A 19389-nucleotide genomic window follows, 5' to 3' on the forward strand; every position below is an offset into this window, starting at 1 on the left:
TCCAAAACTAGACATACACTTTAAGGGGGTCACCGAATGGGTTGTCGCAACTTACAAAGTTCCTGAAGGTTCCTGCAGCGCTTGTAAGCCTTGCATTGATAGTGAAACACCTTGCCCCTTTTCTTGAGCGTCAGTTCTGTGGTCAAGCGAACAATGCTGCGGCTTTCTAAAAAAAAAAAAAAAAGTTTTGCCTCGTCTGCACTGAAGTTTGTGCTATTTTTTTCAAATCATTTTAGCAATTTATCACAAGTGTCGGTAGTGACGTCAGATTTGTGCAGACGGGGCATTGCATGGATGTGGCGCGGCGGTCCGTCCCCGCCCCCTTCACTGCGAATCGTCGTCCTCCGTGTAGGAATAAAGTTTACTGAGATAGTAAAATTTGGGCCCCCAAGCTTTCACGTCCTCGTACTCCAAGTCCGACTCCACCCCGGACGAGGCCAGCGTGCTCAGGCTGCCGGCGCTGGAGCCGGCCCCCTCCGTGTCGTACACCTTCAAGCTGTCGCAGGACGAGTGCATGTAGACGGCGTCCTGGCAGACGTCGTAGAAGTACTGACCGAAATCTCCGCTGGTGAAGGAGCAGCTCAGCCTCGGCGCCGGCGCTCTTGGCGGAGCCTTCTGGATGTCGGGCGGCTCGTAGTCGCAGCTCAGGGGGCTGTGGACGCGGCGATCCTTCGCCCTCCGGCCGAGAGTGAGCACCGGGCTGTTCCGCAGAGACAGGTGGAGGTCTGTCATGTTGAATGCGTCCTGCGGGGAATAATCACAGTAATTAGACCTGATCGACGAATCATGTACTTTGATTTTGACTGGAAAAGAGATTGCGTGTTAACGTTTTTAACCCATTGCTAGCCTATCACAGCTCGGCTTCTCTATGCCTGCCTTTCCAATCACTTTTATCAAAATTACTTTTGTGTCTTAAGGAAAACCTTCTGCAATTACTTTATATTACTACCATATAGATTGAGCAGAAGACATCGGCCCGGATTCACAGAGAGCGGGCGCACATTACGCCGCCGTAGCGCAAACCAATGTACGCTACGCCGAGGCAGCACAGAGAGGCAAGCATGGAATTCAGGAAGCCAGTTCTCCCAACGCTGCGTCTGCGTGGCGTAGGTTTCGAAGGCGCAGGCCGGCGTAGGTGGAAGTGGGCTTGCCCCATGCAAACCCATGCAAATGAGGCGTGACCCAATGCAAATGATGGTTTGAGAGCCAGACAAGTACGTTGTGACGTGGACGCATCCCCGTGCGCATGCTCACATCCACGTCGGAACAACTGCCTAAGATACGCCGGATCACTGCCTACGCCATGAACGTAACCTACGCCCATCCAGACACACGTCCAAAGTAAAATACGCCGGCTTGTATTCCTTGGTGCAGCCCTTTGCATGTCTGCTGCTGGGTTACACCTTCTTTATGGGGCTTTACTTTACGCCGGACGTACAACTTACGCGCACCTCTCGTAGCCTGCGTCAGGCGCGCGCAGGTTCGTGAATCGCTGTATTTTCCTCATTTGCATATTTGAATGGCTAATCAATGGCAGCGCCACCATGCGGCCAGCGTAAATGTGCGCCCACCGTACGCTGGCGTAGGCAAGTTACGTCGGCGGGATGAAGCCTGTTTTTAGGCGTATCTTACTTTGTGGGTCCGGCACACAGATACGCCGGCGCATATTTGCACTTACGTGGCGTATCTTGAGATACGTCGGCGCAAGTGCTTTGTGAATCCGGGACATCTACTGTAACCTCCGCTGTGTTCTCCCCCCCCCCCCCCCACTTTCTCTCACCTCTCACTGTCTCCATCTCCCTCTCCCAGCATCTCCTAATCTACCATCTCCCTCTCCTCCACTATCTCCTTCTCCCACCATCTCCCTCTCCACTGTCCCCCTTTTCCCCCTCTGAATCTTCACCATTTACACCATTTCCTCCACTTTTTCCTTCTTCCGCCATCTCCTTTTCCAACGTCTCCCTCTCCCACCATCTCTGTCTCCCTCTCCCTCCTCTGATTCTCCACTGTTTCCCTCTGCCACCATCTCCGTTTCCACCATCTCCCTCCCTCTCCTCCCCCCTCTCTTTCTTTCTCCCCCTCCTCTCCCCTCCTCCAACACACAAATCTCCCTCTTCCCCCTTCTCTTTTTTCCTCTGTCTCACCCTCTTCTGCCCCCCCCCCCCAAATCATTCTCTCACCCATCTGCTCTCTCTTTTTCTCTCTTCCTTTAAAGTGTGCCTGCCCTATACACAGTGCAATTGAAATTTTTTTGGCTTCATCACTTGAACATATTAATGAGCTCACCTGATCCTCCTCACCGCCTCCCTCCTCGTTGTAATGGAAGATGTTCTGCCTGGTGTCCTCCACTTCATCGTGATAAGCGGACACATGATAGACGCCCTCATTCATCCTTTTCTTCTTCTTGCAGCGGGAGAGAAGTACAGCGCCGACAATCAGAGCTACAGCAGGGAGGAAGACATGCAAAGTCATCCGATGTTCTGTCTGTTACATTGTAACATCTGCTCTGTCGGTAATCATTTATCTCCTATCCCAGGCCAGGCTGAGGTATGGGCAGGCAAGGCACTGACCTTAGGTGGACGGGTAAGAAGTGGTGGAGGAAGACGGGGCATTTAAAGAGCCACCAGTTAGATCTCTTCTGGAAAAACTACTTTGCGAAAGTCTTGTGGACTGGCCTTTAAATACTAAAAACATAGGGCCAGATCCACGTACATGCGCCTATCTTTAGGCGGGCGTAGCGTATCTCAGAAACGCTATGCCACCGTAACTTAGAAAGGCGAGTACTGTATTCACAAAGAAGTTACGCCTTTAGTTACGGCGGCGTAGTGTATATCGGGCGGCGTAAGCCCGCCTAATTCAAAAGAGGCTGGTTGGGGGCGTGTTCTATGCTAACTAATCGTGACCCCACGTATTTGACGTTTTTTACGAACGGCGCATGCGCCGTCCGTGAAAGAATCCCAGTGCGCATGCTCCAAATTACGGCGCAAATTGTCAATGCTTTAGACGCGAACGTAACTTACGCACAGCCCTATTCGCGAACGACTTACGCAAACGACGTAAAACGTAAAAAATTCGACGGTGGCCCGACGTCCATACTTAACATTGCATACGCCTCATATAGCAGGGGTAACTTTACGCCGGAAAAAGCCTTATGTAAACGACGTAAAAAAATGCGCTGGGCGGACGGACGTTTCTGAATCGGCGTATCTACCTAATTTGCATATTCCTTGTGTAAATCTACGGAAGCGCCACCTAGCAGCCAGCGTAAATATGCAACTAAGATACAACGGCGTAAGAGGCTTACGCCAGTCGGATCTTAGCAAAATTCCGGCGTATATTGTTTTCTGAATACAGAAAAAAGATACGACGGAGCATCCTAGAAGTTACGCGGCGTATCAATAGATACACCAGCGTAACTTCTTTGTGGATCTGGCCCATAGACTGCAATTTGTAATATCCAATCAACTTTCATATATTAAAAGAAGGGTCCTCCCACATTTAGTTATAGGTGGAGCTTAATGGTCTTCCTGTCCTCCTGTGAGTTTTGGGGAGTCCCCACCCACCTTTTTTGGGCACCACCCCTTACATGCTTCATAACAAATGATATAATATTGTTATATCTTGTTCCAATGTAACCAGAGAAATAGACACTTGTGCACATTTTGATTATTACCGATCAGAGCAGTGGAGCCGATGCAGGTGATGAGGAAAGTGCTGAGCGTAGATCCCGGATCCAGAGTATAAAGGACCACATCGCAGTTGCTGCCAGCGAATCCCTGGGCACAGAGGCAGGAGAACTCGGCATCCGATCGCGGTATGCAGGTGCCATACTTGCACGGGCTTTGTGCGCACACGGTATACAGGCACCACTGGCCAGTTATGTTCTCTATCAACAGGTACCCCGGGGGGCAGCTACAGAGGAGGACAGGAAAAGATTAGCATTGTGTGTCGGCAAATTGAAAGCAAAACTCCAGCTAAAGGACTTTAATAAATAAATCAAAAGCCCTGCATAGTCCTCCAAGGAGAAGGACCTTGACTCTGATGGGACGTTAGGCTCCAGACGGGGACTGAGGTACTTCACTTGGTCCATCTGGCTGAAACCAGACGGACCCCATCCTTTGGAAGGTCTGCCGAGACAGGCCCACCCGAGTACTAGGTGGGGCTCCCCCAAAGGGAGACCCCATGAGAGAGGGCGAACTAAGCCAGAAGGCCATGTCCACCCCCTCCCAAGACGTTCAGAGCAGGCCCGAGGACCTACCAGTCAAACGTGAAAAAGTGTACATCAACAAAAAGGAGAAAGTGACACAACAAACAAAGTCAAGTGAGGACGGAAGTGGAGAGGGGAAGTGAAAAGTGCCATTGTGTAAAACAGTGACCAGTGTTTCGTCAGATATGGCGACCCGTCAGTTTCATCACCACCATCTTGCTATACCCTGCACTCGTCCATAGTAAGGATACACTGGGAAGGGGGTAAGCGGACATCTTATTACACCCAGCAGAGTTTTACATTTTACACTTTTTTTTTTTTTTTACAGTAAACTGACTTTATATAGTGCAATAGTTAAAAAAAAAAAAAAAAAAAAAAAAAAAAAAGCTTTTCTTAAGAAAATTGTATATAGTTAGTAATGCTGACAAACATACCAAAAAGAGACATGGGCTTACATATACTAATAATAAACATAAACTAATAATAAATAAACTAGTAATAATATATAATGATTTAAATAAATTATTATTTTTATTATGATTAATAATAATAATAATAAAAAATGTGTTATTTGAGACAAAATACATAAGTGATCATAAATGGATAAATAATATTACCCTCCCCTCCCCTCAGGTGCTGTCCCCTGCAGACTCACGGCTCCAGTCCTCCAGTGCCAATCCTCTTTCGGGTTGAATGACAACCCTGTCTCTGTGAGCTAGGGAATCAAGGACCTGCTCTTTGGGGGGTGTACAATTGGGTATGCACTTTGGATCAGTAATGCTCCTTTTTTGACCATAAAGTGTCATCAATTACCTGCTCACTGGGGGTGTGCCATCAAGGACCTGCCGACTAGGGGTGTGTCATAAGAACCTGCTCCCTGGGGGTGTGTCATCAATGACCTGCTCCCTGGGGGTGTGTCATCAATGACCTGCTCCCTGGGGGTGTGTCAATGACCTGCGCCCTGGGGGTGTGTCATCAATGACCTGCGCCCTGGGGGTGTCTCATCAAAGACCTGCTCCCTGGGGGGGTGTCATTAAGGACCTGCTCCCTGGGGGTGTGTCATCAAGGAGTTTCCCACTAGGGGTGTGTCATAAAGAACCTGCTTCCTGTGGGTGTATCATCAAGGACCTGCTCTCTAGGGTTGTGTCATAAAGAACCTGCTCCCTGGGGGGTCATCAAGGACCTGCTCTTTGGGGGGTGTATCATCAAGGACCTGTGCCCTGGGGGTGTGTCATCAATGACCTGCTCCTTGGGGGTGCATCATCAAGGGCCTGCTCATTGGGGTTTGTCATCAAGGACCTGCCGACTAGGGGTGTGTCATCAATAACCTGCTCCCTGGGGGGTGTCATCAATGACCTACTCCTTGGGGGGAATGTTATCAATGACCTGCTCCTTGGGGGGGGGTGTTATCAAGGACCTGCTCCTTGGGGGGGGGGTGTTATCAAGGACCTGCCCACTAGGGGTGTGCCATCAAGCCATTCCGGCTTCCCAGGAAAATCCTGCAGCGAGCCTTGCCACACCATTAAACCCCACCACCAGAGGACGGGTTTATATCTAGTAACATAATAATAGATCATATTAATGGCTGAAGGAAACAATTATAGTTATTTTTACCAGCATTACTTAAACATTACTGGTTAAAGAACGTAATGACCTTGATCATTGAATTTCTTGGCACTTTATGGTAAAAAAAAGGAGCATTGCTGATCCAAAGTGCATACCCAACTGTATGTCCGTGCGACCGGACTTCAGCAAATTATGTCAGCAGATCGGCTCCCTCCTTCTGGCTTAGGTCCAATGAGGTGCATGCCTCTTTGTGGACTCCCCTTTTTAACTTACAGTTTACATTGTTAGTAAATGTCCGGATTCCAAACAGTGTACCAAGAAAAAAACGTTGCCTTTTGCAAAAAAAAAGGTATGCAGTGTCGGCTTCTATTTTACTCGTCTGCCAGGTTCACCCTCCTACAACGCAGGAAGCCAATGAAGCACGCCTGCCTTGCCAGTTGCAGGTCCTGTAGAAGATTGTCTTTCTTACCTGCATTCATGTAGCATCCACATGTCAGTGCAGACAAAGCCGCGGCTACAAGGAGCGCTCCTGCAGATGTCGGAGGTACAACCTCTGCTCACTCCTTGCTTCCTAACCGTGGTCACTGGAGAGCTGGACTGGTTTTCCATGGGCAGTCTGTAGCCATTCAGTCTAACGTCCTTCATGCAACCTATTGACATTGAGTGCAAATCATCAGTTTCCACTGTCAATGCAGACTAAAGAAAAGAAGACACCTAAAAGTGTATCCAAACTCCGAAACTAAAATGTAATATACTTTGACTTGCAAGCTTTTAGATGTGGTGGCTGCAGTAGCTTTATTTTTTTTTTTTTTTTTTTTTTTTTTTTAACCACCTCAGCTTTTTTTTTAACCAAATTCTAGAGACCAGCTCATAATTTGATGCTTCTTACGTCTCAATTTGTGGTTTGCATCATGTGTGGTATTTCTTCTGCGTTTTTTTTTTTTTTTTTTTTTTTGATAAATCATTAGAATTTCGGTTTCTCTGTCAACCAACCATTGGGGCAAAAATGCCATGACCGTAATTACCTCCCCTACAACCCCCATTAAGGCAGGTCGAACCCAAAACAAATTAACCAAACTCCTTTTTTTTTTTTTTTTTTTTCCCCTCCCCCCTCCCCTAATGGCTCCCAGGGATCTCGTCCTGTTCCCCTCTAAGATGTCTCCTAGCCAGTTCAGCAAAAGCAGCTATATTTTCGCAACGCTCTAAGAGAGATCCAAATACAACCTCGGAAAAGTACAAACGAGGAGGAGCTAGAGGATTTGCGCCCACTTTTGCGTTTCTAGTTCCTAACGAACCCTGACTCTCTCCGCATAGCTCCATGTTTTTTTGTATTCCTTCCATTTTGCCCATTTCTCCCTGTATTCACTGTTCCTTTCCAGGTAGCTGTCCTTTAGTTCTTCTAACCTGTACGTTTCCTCCACTTCGTCTATCCAGTTCCAGACTTGTGGGCATTCCTTCTCCTGCCACTTTTTAGGGATAAGTCTCTTGGCTGCGTTTAAGAGATGGGGAAGTAACGACTGCTTGTATTTTTTTACCCCTTCCGGACCGCCATGAAAGAGCACGACCCAGGGGTCTTTCTTTATCTCCTCCCCCGTTATAACCTTGATTTGGCTCAGTATTGTGTCCCAGTAGTTTTGAATTTTTGGGCATAGCCACCATAGATGGGCCATCGTGCCTATTTCTGAACAGCCCCTCCAGCACTCAGCGGGCTGGTTTGCTTTAAATTTATTGGCTTTGTCAGGAGTTATGTACCACCCTGAAAGGCACTTATAATTTGCTTCGGCAGTGCGCACATCTATTGCGGAAAAGTGGGTTAGTTGAATAATCCTCTGAAAGGAATTTGTCCCTCTAGTGCTTCCTAACTGTCTTTCCCATTTCTCTATAAAAGGTGCTTCTCCCCGAAACCCTATCTTAACCAGTATCCCGTAAAGTTTAGTGATTGTGCCCTTTGAATTCTTCGATTTACAAATCCTCTCCAGTGGGGTCAGCTCCGCCTCCGTCCGTAATGGGCGGGGGAGGTGCTGCACAAAGTGATGTAATTGGGAATAATGCCACCTATCAAGATTCCAATAGTCCGTTTTGGCTTTCAAATCTCCGTAGGTCATTATGTCACCATTTTTAATAATATCTCCTAAGTGCACAGTGTCTTCCCTAATCCAATTCCCTCCTATTTTGTTTTCCCCCGGTGCAAAAAACGGATTTTCTTTTAAATTCATTAGGGGGGAATTAAATTTCCCCTCTAATTGTGCCTGAGTCCTATCCCACATTCTTAAAGTGAGTCGTGTAATGTCCTGTGTTTTGTGCTCTAATGCTCTATATTGTCCAGGGATCCATATGATATTATTCAAATATTTGCTAGTTGACGCTTTCTCAATTTGTACCCATCTTTTATCTGGTCTGTTCCGGGCCCATTCGACCGCCCGGGATAGAACCGCCGCTTTATAATAGCTTTTGATGTCTGGAGCCGCCAGCCCGCCCTGCATCTTTCCCTGTTTTAATATGGAAAGGGATATTCTATGCTTCCTGTTTTTCCATACATAATTTAGTAGCAGGGTGTTAAGAATGCTCAGAAATTGCTGTGGGAGGGCAATTGGAACCAATAAAAATTTATAAAGAATTTTAGGGACTACCACCATCTTCAACATATTGATGCGACCTATCCATGAAATTGGTTTATTTACTATATTTTTTAATTCTTTCTTAATCTCGTTTAATAAAGGGACGTAATTTATTTTATACATCTTCTGTACTGTGTTTGCAAGTTTAATACCCAAGTACTTTAGTTCTTTAGTCCAAGGATATGCGCATACTTCCTTTACTGCTCCTATCTCTCTTTTATTTAGATTGATGTTCAAAATTTCTGATTTGGTGACGTTGATTTTAAAGTTAGAGATAGCACCGTAATATTTCAAAACTTTAGAGAGCTTTGGGATGGATTTGACCGGATTGGTAACATAAAATAATATATCATCGGCAAAGGCCGATAATTTATGTTCCTCCCCGTCTACTCTTACTCCGTTGATGTCAGAATCCTTACGGATAGTAGCCAATAATGGCTCCAATGATAAAATAAAAAGAAGAGGGGACAGGGGACACCCCTGCCTAGTCCCATTTTTCATCTCGAATGATTCCGAGAGTGTCCCGTTTATTTTAATTTTTGCGGTGGGATGGAGGTAAAGTGTTTTAATCCAACGGGACATCCTGCCTCCTATCCCCATGGCAGTGAGGGTCTCCTTCATGAGCCCCCAGTCTACCCTGTCAAAGGCTTTTTCAGCGTCAACTGACAGGAGCAGACCGGGGGTCTCATTTTGCCTGATGGTCTGTAGCAAAAGGATTGCCCTAAGGCTATTATCTTTGCCCTCTCTGTTGGGGACAAAACCCACTTGGTCAGGGTGCACCAACGAGTGCATAACCCCCTTCAAGCGTCCCGCCAAAATTTTTGCAAACAGCTTGATGTCTGTATTTAACAGAGAAATGGGTCTGTACCCTGAACAGAGAGAGCTGTCTTTCCCCTCTTTTAAAATTAACGTAATCACGGCCGCCGTGGCTTCCCTGCTGGTTTCAAATTCCGATCCTAACCCGTTAAAATATTTGCACAGCCTTGGAATCAATATATTACTAAATTTCTTATAGTACATTGTAGAGAATCCGTCCGGGCCCGGACTCTTACCGCACGCGATAGAGTTTAAAGCTGTTTTAATTTCTGCCTCCGTTATGGGGCCATCCATGTTCAGACTTGCCGTCTCATCCAATCTAGGGAGACCCGCCTTAGCAATGAAGTCTCTAGTCTCTTCCTCCCTTTCCCCTTTCTGCCAGCCAAACTGTTTTATTGTATATAGGTCCTCATAATATTTTTTAAAGCTGACCGCAATTTCACTGGTTGCGTACACCAAATTTCCGTTTTTCCCTTTAATTTTTTCAATGTAATTCCTAGTTTTCTTTTTTTGGGCCATTTTGGCTAGAAGCTTACTTGGTTTATTTCCCCATATGTACCTCTCCTTAGAGATGCAGTTTAGTTTGTACCTCACTTCCTGGTCCGCAATATCCTTCAGTGCCTCTCTTTTCAGGGTTAAATTTTGGTAGGTTTCTTTTAATCTATGCTCTTTATGATTGCGTTCGAGGGTCTCTATCTCTTTCCGAAGGGCAATGGTTTTACTTTTCCTTTCTACTTTTTTTTTAGCCCCCTCCGCGATTAGTATTCCCCTTATGTATGCTTTATGCGTCTCCCACAAGATTGCACTGGAAATCCCTACTGTATCATTGATGAGGAAGAATTTTTCCAGTTCGGCCTCCACCCTACTTGCCCCTTCTTCATCTCGGATCAGGCTGTCGTCTAGTCGCCACAGCGGCCGCTGTTTCTTTTGTGTAGATAGTATGATTTTCATTGTTATTGGAGCATGGTCTGACACCGTCATGATTCCAATTTCTGTGTCTATTATAGAGTCAAGCAGCCCATGATCCACTAAGATGTAGTCTATTCTAGAGTACGTTCCGTGGGGGGGGGAGAAAAATGTATAATCATGTTCGTTTGGATGGAAACTCCGCCAAACGTCTACTAGTTGACAATCATGTAACTTATGTTTAATTCTCTGAAGTTGCTCTATTTTTGTCGCCTTCCCACGGAACGTACTGTCTTCTGTGGGATTGAGAACAAAGTTTAGATCCCCCATCAGGATTGTATGTCCTTCGGCGAAATTGTTCAGTTTTCCTAGTATTTTGCCTAAGTATTTAATTGGGTGTATGTTTGGAGCGTATATATTTGCTAGCGTGTATGTAATGTTATCTAGCTTTATTTTGAGAAATAGGAATCTCCCCTCTGGGTCCGTTAGCCTCGCCTCAAGCGTAAATCCTAGACCTCTTGAAAACCCGATCGCCACACCTCTTGCTCGTTTTGAGATAGAGTCGCCGTAAAACCAAGTGGGGTACGCCGGGGAATATAGCTTAATATTTGCATCTATGGTCAAATGGGATTCTTGAATAAATACCACATCCGCTCTAAGTTGTTCAATCTCACCCAGAACTTTTAGTCTTTTGACCGCTGAATTTAAACCCTTTACGTTATAGGATAAAAATTTAACCTCTGTCATTTCCTATTGCATTGGTCGTGGCCTTATACATGCTGACCTTTCTAATAGATCCCTTGGGAGCCATATTCCCGTTTCCCTCCCTATTTTGGAGGGGGGGAGAGTTCTCTCCCCCTCCAAAACCCACCCCCCCGTCTCCCCCTCCCCTCCCCTTGCCTAGGCCAGTACATCGCCTCTGAACCATAGGGATCCTCGGTACCCCCTACCCGTTGGTTCTTTTGGATGAGGTGTAACCCCCCGCGCCCCTCCCACACGCTGTCCCACCGGAATTCCCCGGTGGCTCGATCTTATGTGTGTGGGGATACAGATCCGCCACGCCTTGTTTCCCTATCTAGTCCCCCGCCCTCCGTCCCCCCCCCACCCCCCCCGTCTCTCTATTCCCATTTCTGAAAGCCCCCTCTGGGGGTAGCTATTTTCTAATCGCTATTCCACCCATCCAGGTAAATCGATCACCGGGATGTCCAATTTGTGACAGAACCCCCCCAGATCTTCCGGGAATGTTAGTTTAGCTGACACTCCCTCTTTGTATCCAATCAGGCAGGCTGGGAACCCCCATTGATAGGTAATGTTAGATTTACGCATCTGTTCCAGTAAGGGTTTTAAATGCTTTCTTCTAGACAGGGTTTCCCAGGCCAAGTCTGTGTAGATCTGAATCTCCGTCCCCTCAAATAATAAGGGGGGCTTTCTTCTCAATTTCTGCCATATTTCTTCTTTGTCTTCGAAGTGCCTGAACCTAACGATTATATCCCTTTCCCATTTGCTTCCTCCCTCCCTGGCCTTTCCCACTCGGTGTACTCGTTCTATTTTTAAGGGGCCTTCCCTCCCGTTGTTTAGGAGGGGGAGGAACAAGTCGTTGAGAATTTTCCTCAGGTCTTCCCCCTTCTCTTCCCTAACCGCCCTAAGCCTTAAATTTTGCCTTCTGTTACGGTTCTCATAATCTTCCAGTCGGTATTGCAACAGCCTCTGGTTTTGTTTCATAATTAGATGTTGGTTATTGAGTTCCTTGATTACAAGATCCTGCTTTCCAATCTTTTTCTCGGCTTCCTCCACCCGTTCTAACGTATGAAATAGATCCGTTCTTAAAGTGCTAATTTCCTGTCTTATTACATTCTCCAATCTCCTGAGCATAGTGTCCATTTCTCCCTTAGAGGGGATATGAGAGTCCGAGCAGAGGTCTTCCATTTGGCCTGTTACTTGTTCGAGTTCGACTGACGTATCCGCACTCGGGGTTTCCGCCCCCCCTGTTCCCTTTTTATTTGTCCCCGTTTTTTCTGTTTTTTTAACCGAGCCTGGGCTCTTCGCGCTGCCTTCCGACGTCATGTAGTGTCTAATCGTGCTGGTCGTGGCAGTGTCTTTAGGGATTTTAGGGGCGGTGCCCCTTGTTGATCTGTTCATATTGTGTTTCTTTATCGCTCTAATGCGTTTTCCCAGTTTGAAGGGGGGGAAGGAGAGCTATGCTCCCCCCCTCCCTTTTTTTTTTTTTTTTTTAAGGTAAGGTTTTTTTTTTTTTTTTAACACGCCCTTGGGGACACTTTAAGGAAGTTTCGGGGGTATTAATTAACCCCTGATGTAATCCAAAGTTTAAGGAAAGGTCAGGGAGTTTATCCGTTTGTACAGTGCTTGATTTCAACCGAGTGGGTTGCTCGCCCACTGGAAGGAACCCGCCTGCCCCTGATGCGATTAAGGCTTTGCTAAGAGTCCTGCCCCTACCGAGAGCCTTGCGTCTTTCATTAGGCAGAAGGCCGATGGAGTGGGTCGTAATTGAACCCCCTACTTTTTTTTTTTTTTTTTTTTTAGACGTCAAATCTATGTACTTTCAAGTTGCAGGTAACACCCCTCCTAAGTTTGCGAAGTGTGTGGGCTGAGGGCTTGGGGTCTTGACGAAATTAGTTTGTTGTTTAGTAGGATGCCTCTTATCCTATTTTGGGCAGGTTTCCTCCCCTTACCCAATAAAATGGGATATATTGCTAGACGTCCCCTCTGGTGACTCCCGAAGATTCGGGGCTTGTCCCTTCTTGGGTTTTTAGCTATGATTTGTAGGGTCAGGAGCAAGATCTCGAGCTTTTCGAGTTCGCTACCAAGTTAAGTGTCCACGGTATGAAAGACAGTTTATGGATGCAATAATTCCCATAGAGAAAGAAAACCATAGAATTAAATAAGGCCTGCGCAGACCCGTTTGTAGGATCAGACGCAGAATCTAATACTTTCTGCTAGTCCGCCAAGGTAGGTATCCGCATAATGTAAGACAGTCAGCTCGTGGATGCATTAATTCTGAACCGACATGGGCACAAATAGTTAGATAGAGCACGTACTAGTAGACAAGAGCAAAGTCTGCTGCCTTTTTTTTTTTACAAGTCCGCCAGGGGAAGTAACCGCAGTATGTAAGACAATCACCTCCTGGATGCATTAATACAATACAGAACCATGCACATATAGTAAGTTAAAGCATATACCAGCTGAATTAAAAAGTCAGACGCAGAATCAACTGCTTTTCTACTAGTCCGCCAGGGTATATGTCCACCGTGTGGGGGACAGTCAACTCAAGGAAGCTTTAATTCCACTGCCAGTACGTGTACATTCGGTTGCAAAAAGCAAGTGTGAGCATCATTAACGATGAGTGTCCCTCTGGGATAAATGGGAGTACCAAATTACACGTGGACTCGCTTAAAATAGTTCCCTCTCTGCGCTTATTTAGCCAACCTCAAAGGCTCGGGGTATGCGATTTATATGGCGAGGTTACTCTCCTTGCCTGGTACAGTTCATATATCTAGAACTCCTAGTGAGCAAGAGCGAGAACCACAAACGCATGAGGCAAAAATCAGCAAGCAAGCAAAAGCAGATTCAAATGAGGGCTACATGTTACCAGTTCTGCTGCGTGCTGCAGATTCAATCCTCTGATTCCTGGTCTGATCAGCTGAAGTCAGTGTGTACAGCGGGGAGAGGGGGGGCCGCCCCCGCGCCTTAGGGGGGGGCTTCCCTACTCCTCCCCGTACCTTACCTTGCCCGCAGTCTCATGGGGGTAAGTGGGGGGCAACGGAAGGCGGTCCTCTACCGGAGAGCGGAGACGGCAGGTGGACTCCGCGGTATGGATGGACTATCCGCTCGGTGGGCTTCCTCTGTGCGGTGCATCCGCAAACACTGGGCCCCCTCCGGGTCTCTGTCCTCCCATCTCCCGAAGCGCTGTCGGATCCGTGGCGCGGCCGGCTCCTCCCTCAGACGTGCGTGTGTTACGTACACCACGTCATCTTTCTTTATTTTTTTTTAAACTTTATTTTCACCTGTCGTTCCACCAGTAATACACTTTCTGACCGAGGCTAACAACGCTCACTCACTCTACTGTATCTAAGGAGGAGCAGTATTGTTACCCTAGGACAGGAAGTATGTTAGGGCTACAGAACACCTTTTGTCCTCCCTTGCTGGTTAGTTCCGTCCTAGCAGGAATCTAATAGTTTCTTCCATGTTCAGTCAGTTTTAGTACTAAGCAGAGATATGACTTAAAAAAATCATGGGGGGCTCACCCGCACAACCCCCCCCCCCCACCCGAGGGCTCGCAGTCGGTCGGTCAACTCAGCACTTACCCCATCTAGTTTCTGGGTGGGCAACTCCTCCAATAGGATCACCTGTCCTTTCAGCGAATCAGGTGACAGGTTTCACGACACGCTTCCTGATTGGCCGGGCGTAGGATCAGTGTGAGAATAGCGAATATTTATTCGCTATTCTCACACATCTGGATGGGCTCAGAGCGCAGTGCCTACCCCTTTTCTGAAGCCTATTAGATCGTCCGGTGCCGCAAATGTCAAATGTAGATTATGGGGTCGGACGCATGGATGGGGGGGGGGCACCACTGGTCAGAGTTTTTTTTTTTTTTATCTTCATGCATTCTGTGCATGAAGATAAATAGCCTTATGTGTGCAGCACCCCCCGTAATACTTACCTGAGCCCCATCTCTGTCCAGCAATGTCTCGGCCTCTAGATTGGTTGAGACACAGCAGCGCGCCATTGGCTCCCACTGTTGTCAATCAAAATAAATTACTAAGTCAGGAGAGAGAGGGGGCGGGGCCGGGCCACGGCTCAGTGTCTGAATGGACACAGGGAGCTGTGACTCGGCTTGGGTGCCCCCATAGCAAGCTTAGCAAGAAAGAAAAAGAATACTACAGGGTGGGCCATTTATATGGATACAGCAAAAACAAAAGTTGGATTCAAAATGGCCACCATGGTCACCACCCATCTTGAAAAGTTTCCCCCCTTACATATACCAATGTGCTACAAACAGGAAGTTAATATCACCAACCATTCCCATTTTATTAAGGTGTATCCATATAAATGGCCCACCCTGTATACTTTAGAGCCGTAAACATAAAAGACACACATTGGTTATCTCTGTATTTATTACATCAGTAAATGGAGTTCAGCTTCAAAGAGTGTATATATATAAATACACTCCAGGTTCTCAGTTTGAAACTTAACCCTAGGTGGTGTTGCATTCATTGTGGCCAACCATGCTTCATTCAGTTTGTGCATCTTACCTTCGAAGCTTGGCTCTTCCATCTTGCCGCTCCCTAGAAAAACACTGCTTGGATCCACTTTAATTTCCTTGTATGTGCCGTGCGCCACCGTGACCTCACCGCGTTCTGATCCGCTGCTCATACGCAAAGTGAATTCATTCTGAAGCCGCTCCAAACCGACTTCACACCACTCCCCAGAATCCAGTCTGTGGCCGGCGAGTTTCACTACATAGTCACCATCGCCAATATTATATGAAGCCGTGAGGATGCCATGGACCACCTATTGGAAAGGAGGCAAAAATGGCTTCCATCAAAAACTGCCACAACTTTGCCAACATTTTAAAAGGAACAGGAGGTGTCATTGCCAGGAATTTTTCAGGGTGCACACATGGTTGCAAGGATTTAAATTTATGTACCAACCCTACTCTGGGGCTAAGCTTGATTTTTGTAGGACAAGTCAAGATTTAAATATAACATCGGCTGTTTATATATCTGGCTTTCACATGGGGTTTTCAGTGACGTTTTTTTAAGTTTGCATCCTATGCTCAATTAGGACTTCCAAGCGCTTTCCCCAACTAAGGACCCCTGTTCCCCCTATGGCCATGACGCACTTTCACTTAGTCTTCTAGGTTGATCTAGTAGAAGTTAGTCCCATTCAACTTGACGTGATCTCTAATGCTAAGCATGAGGCTGCAGATGGGCACATAGGCTGCATTGAGGCTGCAGATGGACACATAGGCTGCATTGAGGCTGCAGATGGACACATAGGCTGCATTGAGGCTGCAGATGGACACATAGGCTGCATTGAGGCTGCAGATGGACGCATAGGCTGCATTGAGGCTGCAGATGGACACATAGGCTGCATTGAGGCTGCAGATGGACACATAGGCTGCATTGAGGCTGCAGATGGGCACATAGGCTGCATTGAGGCTGCAGATGGACACATAGGCGGGATTGAGGCTGCAGATGGACACATAGGCTGCATTGAGGCTGCAGATGGACACATAGGCTGCATTGAGGCTGCAGATGGACACATAGGCTGCATTGAGGCTGCAGATGGACACATAGGGCCAGATCCACAGAAGAATTATGCCGGCGTATCTATTGATACGCAGCGTAATTTAAAAGTTCCCACGTCGTATCTTTGTTTTGTATCTACAAAACAAGAATTGACTGAATCTGGGCTCGATCAGACTGGCGTACGTCTTAGTACGCCGTTGAATCTTAGGTGCATTTTTCCGCTAACCACTAGGTGGCGTTTTCGTCGAATTCCGCGTCGAGTATGCAAATTAGCTAGATACGGCAATCCACGAACGTAGTCCGGCCGGCAAATTTTTTTACGCCGTTTGCGTTTGGCTTTTTCCGGGGGATGGTTACCCCTGCTATATGAGGCGTATCCTATGTTAAGTATGGCCGTCGTTCCCGCTTCGAATTTTGAAAATGTTACGTTGTTTGTGTAAGTCATTCGCGAATAGGGATTTGCGTAGAATGACATCACAGTTGTAAGCATTGGTTTGTTCCGGTTTAATTTCGAGCATGCGCACTGGGATACCCCCACGGACGGCGCATGCGCCGTAAAAAAAAACTTAATTTACGTCAGGTCACTACGTATTAACATAAAAAACGCCCCCATCACATAGATTTGAATTGTGCGCCCTTGCGCCGGGAGAATTACGCTACGCCGCCGTAACTTAAGAGGCAAATACTTTGTGAATACAGCATTTGCCTCTCAAAGTTGCGGCGGCGTATCGTTACTAGGATACGCCTGCATAAAAATACGATCCGCTACGTGGATCTGGCCCATAGGCTGCATTGAGGCTGCAGATGGACACATAGGGCCAGATTCACAAAGAGATACGACGGTGTATTATCTACAGATACACCATCGTATCTCTGACGTAAACTGGTCCTATCTATGCGCCTGATTCATAGAATCAGTTACGCATAGATAGGGCTTAGATCCGACAGTGTTACACTGTGTTACACTGTCGGATCTTTTTTTCAATTTAAAAATGGCGCCGGGGGCGTTCCCGCTGATTTACGATAAATAATATGTAAATCAGCGAGATACGCAAATTCACGAACGTACGCGGACCCGACGCAGTCTTCTTACAATGTTTCCGTAGCGGCTTTCCCGGCGTATACTTACCCCTTCTTTTATCAGGTGCAGCCAATGTTAAGTATAGCCGTCGTTCCCGTGTCGAATTTGAATTTAACGTCGTTTGCGTAAGTCGTTCTCGAATACGGACGGACGTCGTTTACGTAAGCGTCGAAACCACTGACGTCCTAGCGACGTCAGTGGGAGCAATGCACGCCGGGAAATTTCGCGGACGGCGCCTGCGCATTTAAATCGGCGCGGGAACGTGCCTGATTTAAATAGTACACTCCCCTAGCCGCGGAATTAGAATTCCGCCGGGGGATTTAGGATCCGCCGTCGCAAGTTTGGAGGTAAGTGGTTTGTGAATTAGCCACTTGCCTCCTAAACTTGCGGGAACGGATCTTAATTCACGTAGATCGAGCAGATCTATAGATCCGCTGAGCTACGTGAATCTGGCCCATAGGCTGCATTGAGGCTGCAAATGGACACATAGGCTGCATTGAGGCTGCAGATGGACACTAAATACCTTTTTGCCCCACTGTACCTAAATCTCCAGAACAACAGCCCTGGCCCTGTTTCTAAAAAATCAATGGCAAGCACAATGCATTCGGAGATCAGAACTACTATTGGGGAAGTCTTCTTCTTCCTCCACCTACCTGCAGAAGAATGTACTCGCTTCTGTCTCTGGAGAACAGGCCGAGGATTGTGCTGTGAGACTGACGCGTTCTCACCATTGCCTGAAAATGCGTCCTTTGTGGGTGAAACACGTGAGGGAACCTGTATTGTATTAAGCCTCCGGGCTGGAAGAGGTGTTCTGTATCATCTGCAGGATTCAGTCAATATCAAAGAAGAAAAATAACTATTTGGCAAAATAATAATAAGTAGCCAAAATGCATAACAAGAAACGACAGCGTGGGATATGGGAACCGTGGGAGATTTACGAAATTAATACAAGGAAGACACAGTATGAAGCATCTGGATTATACAGTAAAACCTTGGATTGCGAGTATAATTCGTTCCAGTAACATGCTTGTAATCCAAAGCACTTGTATATCAAAGCGAATTTCCCCATAAGAAATAATGGAAACTCAGATGATTCGTTCCACAACCATTTATTCATAAGTCCTTCCGTTTATAGTCTATATAAAAAGATTATAGCAATGTGATTGGTTGTGTAACCATAAAATGTCCATCCACAAATGGAAGCCTCCACAAGGGGATGAGAAGCAAAATCCAGCAGGAGCTTCAGAGTATAAAAGAGAACAGAGGCGCCTCCTAAGTGTAGCAATATGGTGCTGAAAATTGTACCTTCATTAAATGTAACCATTTCTCTTTCGTTCATAGACGGACACAGCCTTCATTGACCTCAGGGTTATGCTTCTTCCTACCAGGAGTAAATCTCCTGGTAGGAAGAAGCATAACCCTAAGGTCAATGAAGGCTGTGTCCGTCTATGAACGAAAGAGAAATGGATTTTACGGTGAGTACAAAAATCCTTTTATTGCTACACTTAGAGGCTCCTCTCTTCTCTTTTATACCCAGTGGTGACATGACGCTACTCTTATATCAAGACATCGCTTGTATATCAAGGCAAAATGTATTTAAAAATTTAGCTTGTCTTGCAAAACGCTCTCAAACCAAGTTACTCTCAAACCAAGGTTGTACTGTATTGGCATATCTAACACACGCCTTTTCCTCCATTGTATGGGCACATCACCAATACAATACCTCTTTCACATTCATGTCTATTGTCACCAGGAAGGCAGCCACAGTTGGAGGCGCCGGCATCTCCGCTACACCGCGCTGGAGTCTCACAAGGAGCAGAATGTGAGCCGATGACATCACACAATGTGCAACCCACAGAGCTGTTAACGGATTCCAGGGGGGCACCGAAGTCAAACATCTTGGTTATTAGCCATGTAAATAAATAG

The 19389-nt window shown here is 46.6% G+C and overlaps 1 protein-coding gene across 1 annotated transcript; it reads right to left on the reverse strand.

The window, feature by feature from the left end:
- Nucleotides 1-230: 230 nt before the first annotated feature.
- LOC120917905 (putative neural-cadherin 2) lies at nt 231-19365 on the reverse strand. Its single transcript, XM_040329501.1, has 7 exons — nt 19187-19365; nt 18117-18283; nt 15384-15642; nt 6243-6423; nt 3674-3912; nt 2287-2441; nt 231-744 (listed from the first exon to the last, which is right to left on the reverse strand). Exons 1-7 carry the CDS (start codon nt 19359-19361, stop codon nt 325-327), a joined length of 1596 nt encoding a protein of 531 aa, XP_040185435.1. The 5' UTR covers nt 19362-19365; the 3' UTR covers nt 231-324.
- Between the last annotated feature and the right edge of the window lie 24 nt (nt 19366-19389).

This window comes from Rana temporaria, chromosome 11 (assembly GCF_905171775.1).
Source record: "Rana temporaria chromosome 11, aRanTem1.1, whole genome shotgun sequence".
NCBI classification, from domain to species: Eukaryota; Metazoa; Chordata; class Amphibia; order Anura; family Ranidae; genus Rana; species Rana temporaria.

What these genes read in the sequence shown, in the direction of transcription:
- LOC120917905 (XM_040329501.1), bottom strand. Translation starts at nt 19,361, where the DNA reads ATGTTTGACTTCGGTGCCCCCCTGGAATCCGTTAACAGCTCTGTGGGT. An exon ending in TAGACATGAATGTGAAAGAG is followed by an intron (nt 18,284 to 19,186) that starts GTATTGTATTGG and finishes TGAATCCTGCAG; the next exon opens with ATGATACAGAACACCTCTTC. An exon ending in TGGATGCTACATGAATGCAG is followed by an intron (nt 3,913 to 6,242) that starts GTAAGAAAGACA and finishes CCTCCTCTGTAG; the next exon opens with CTGCCCCCCGGGGTACCTGT.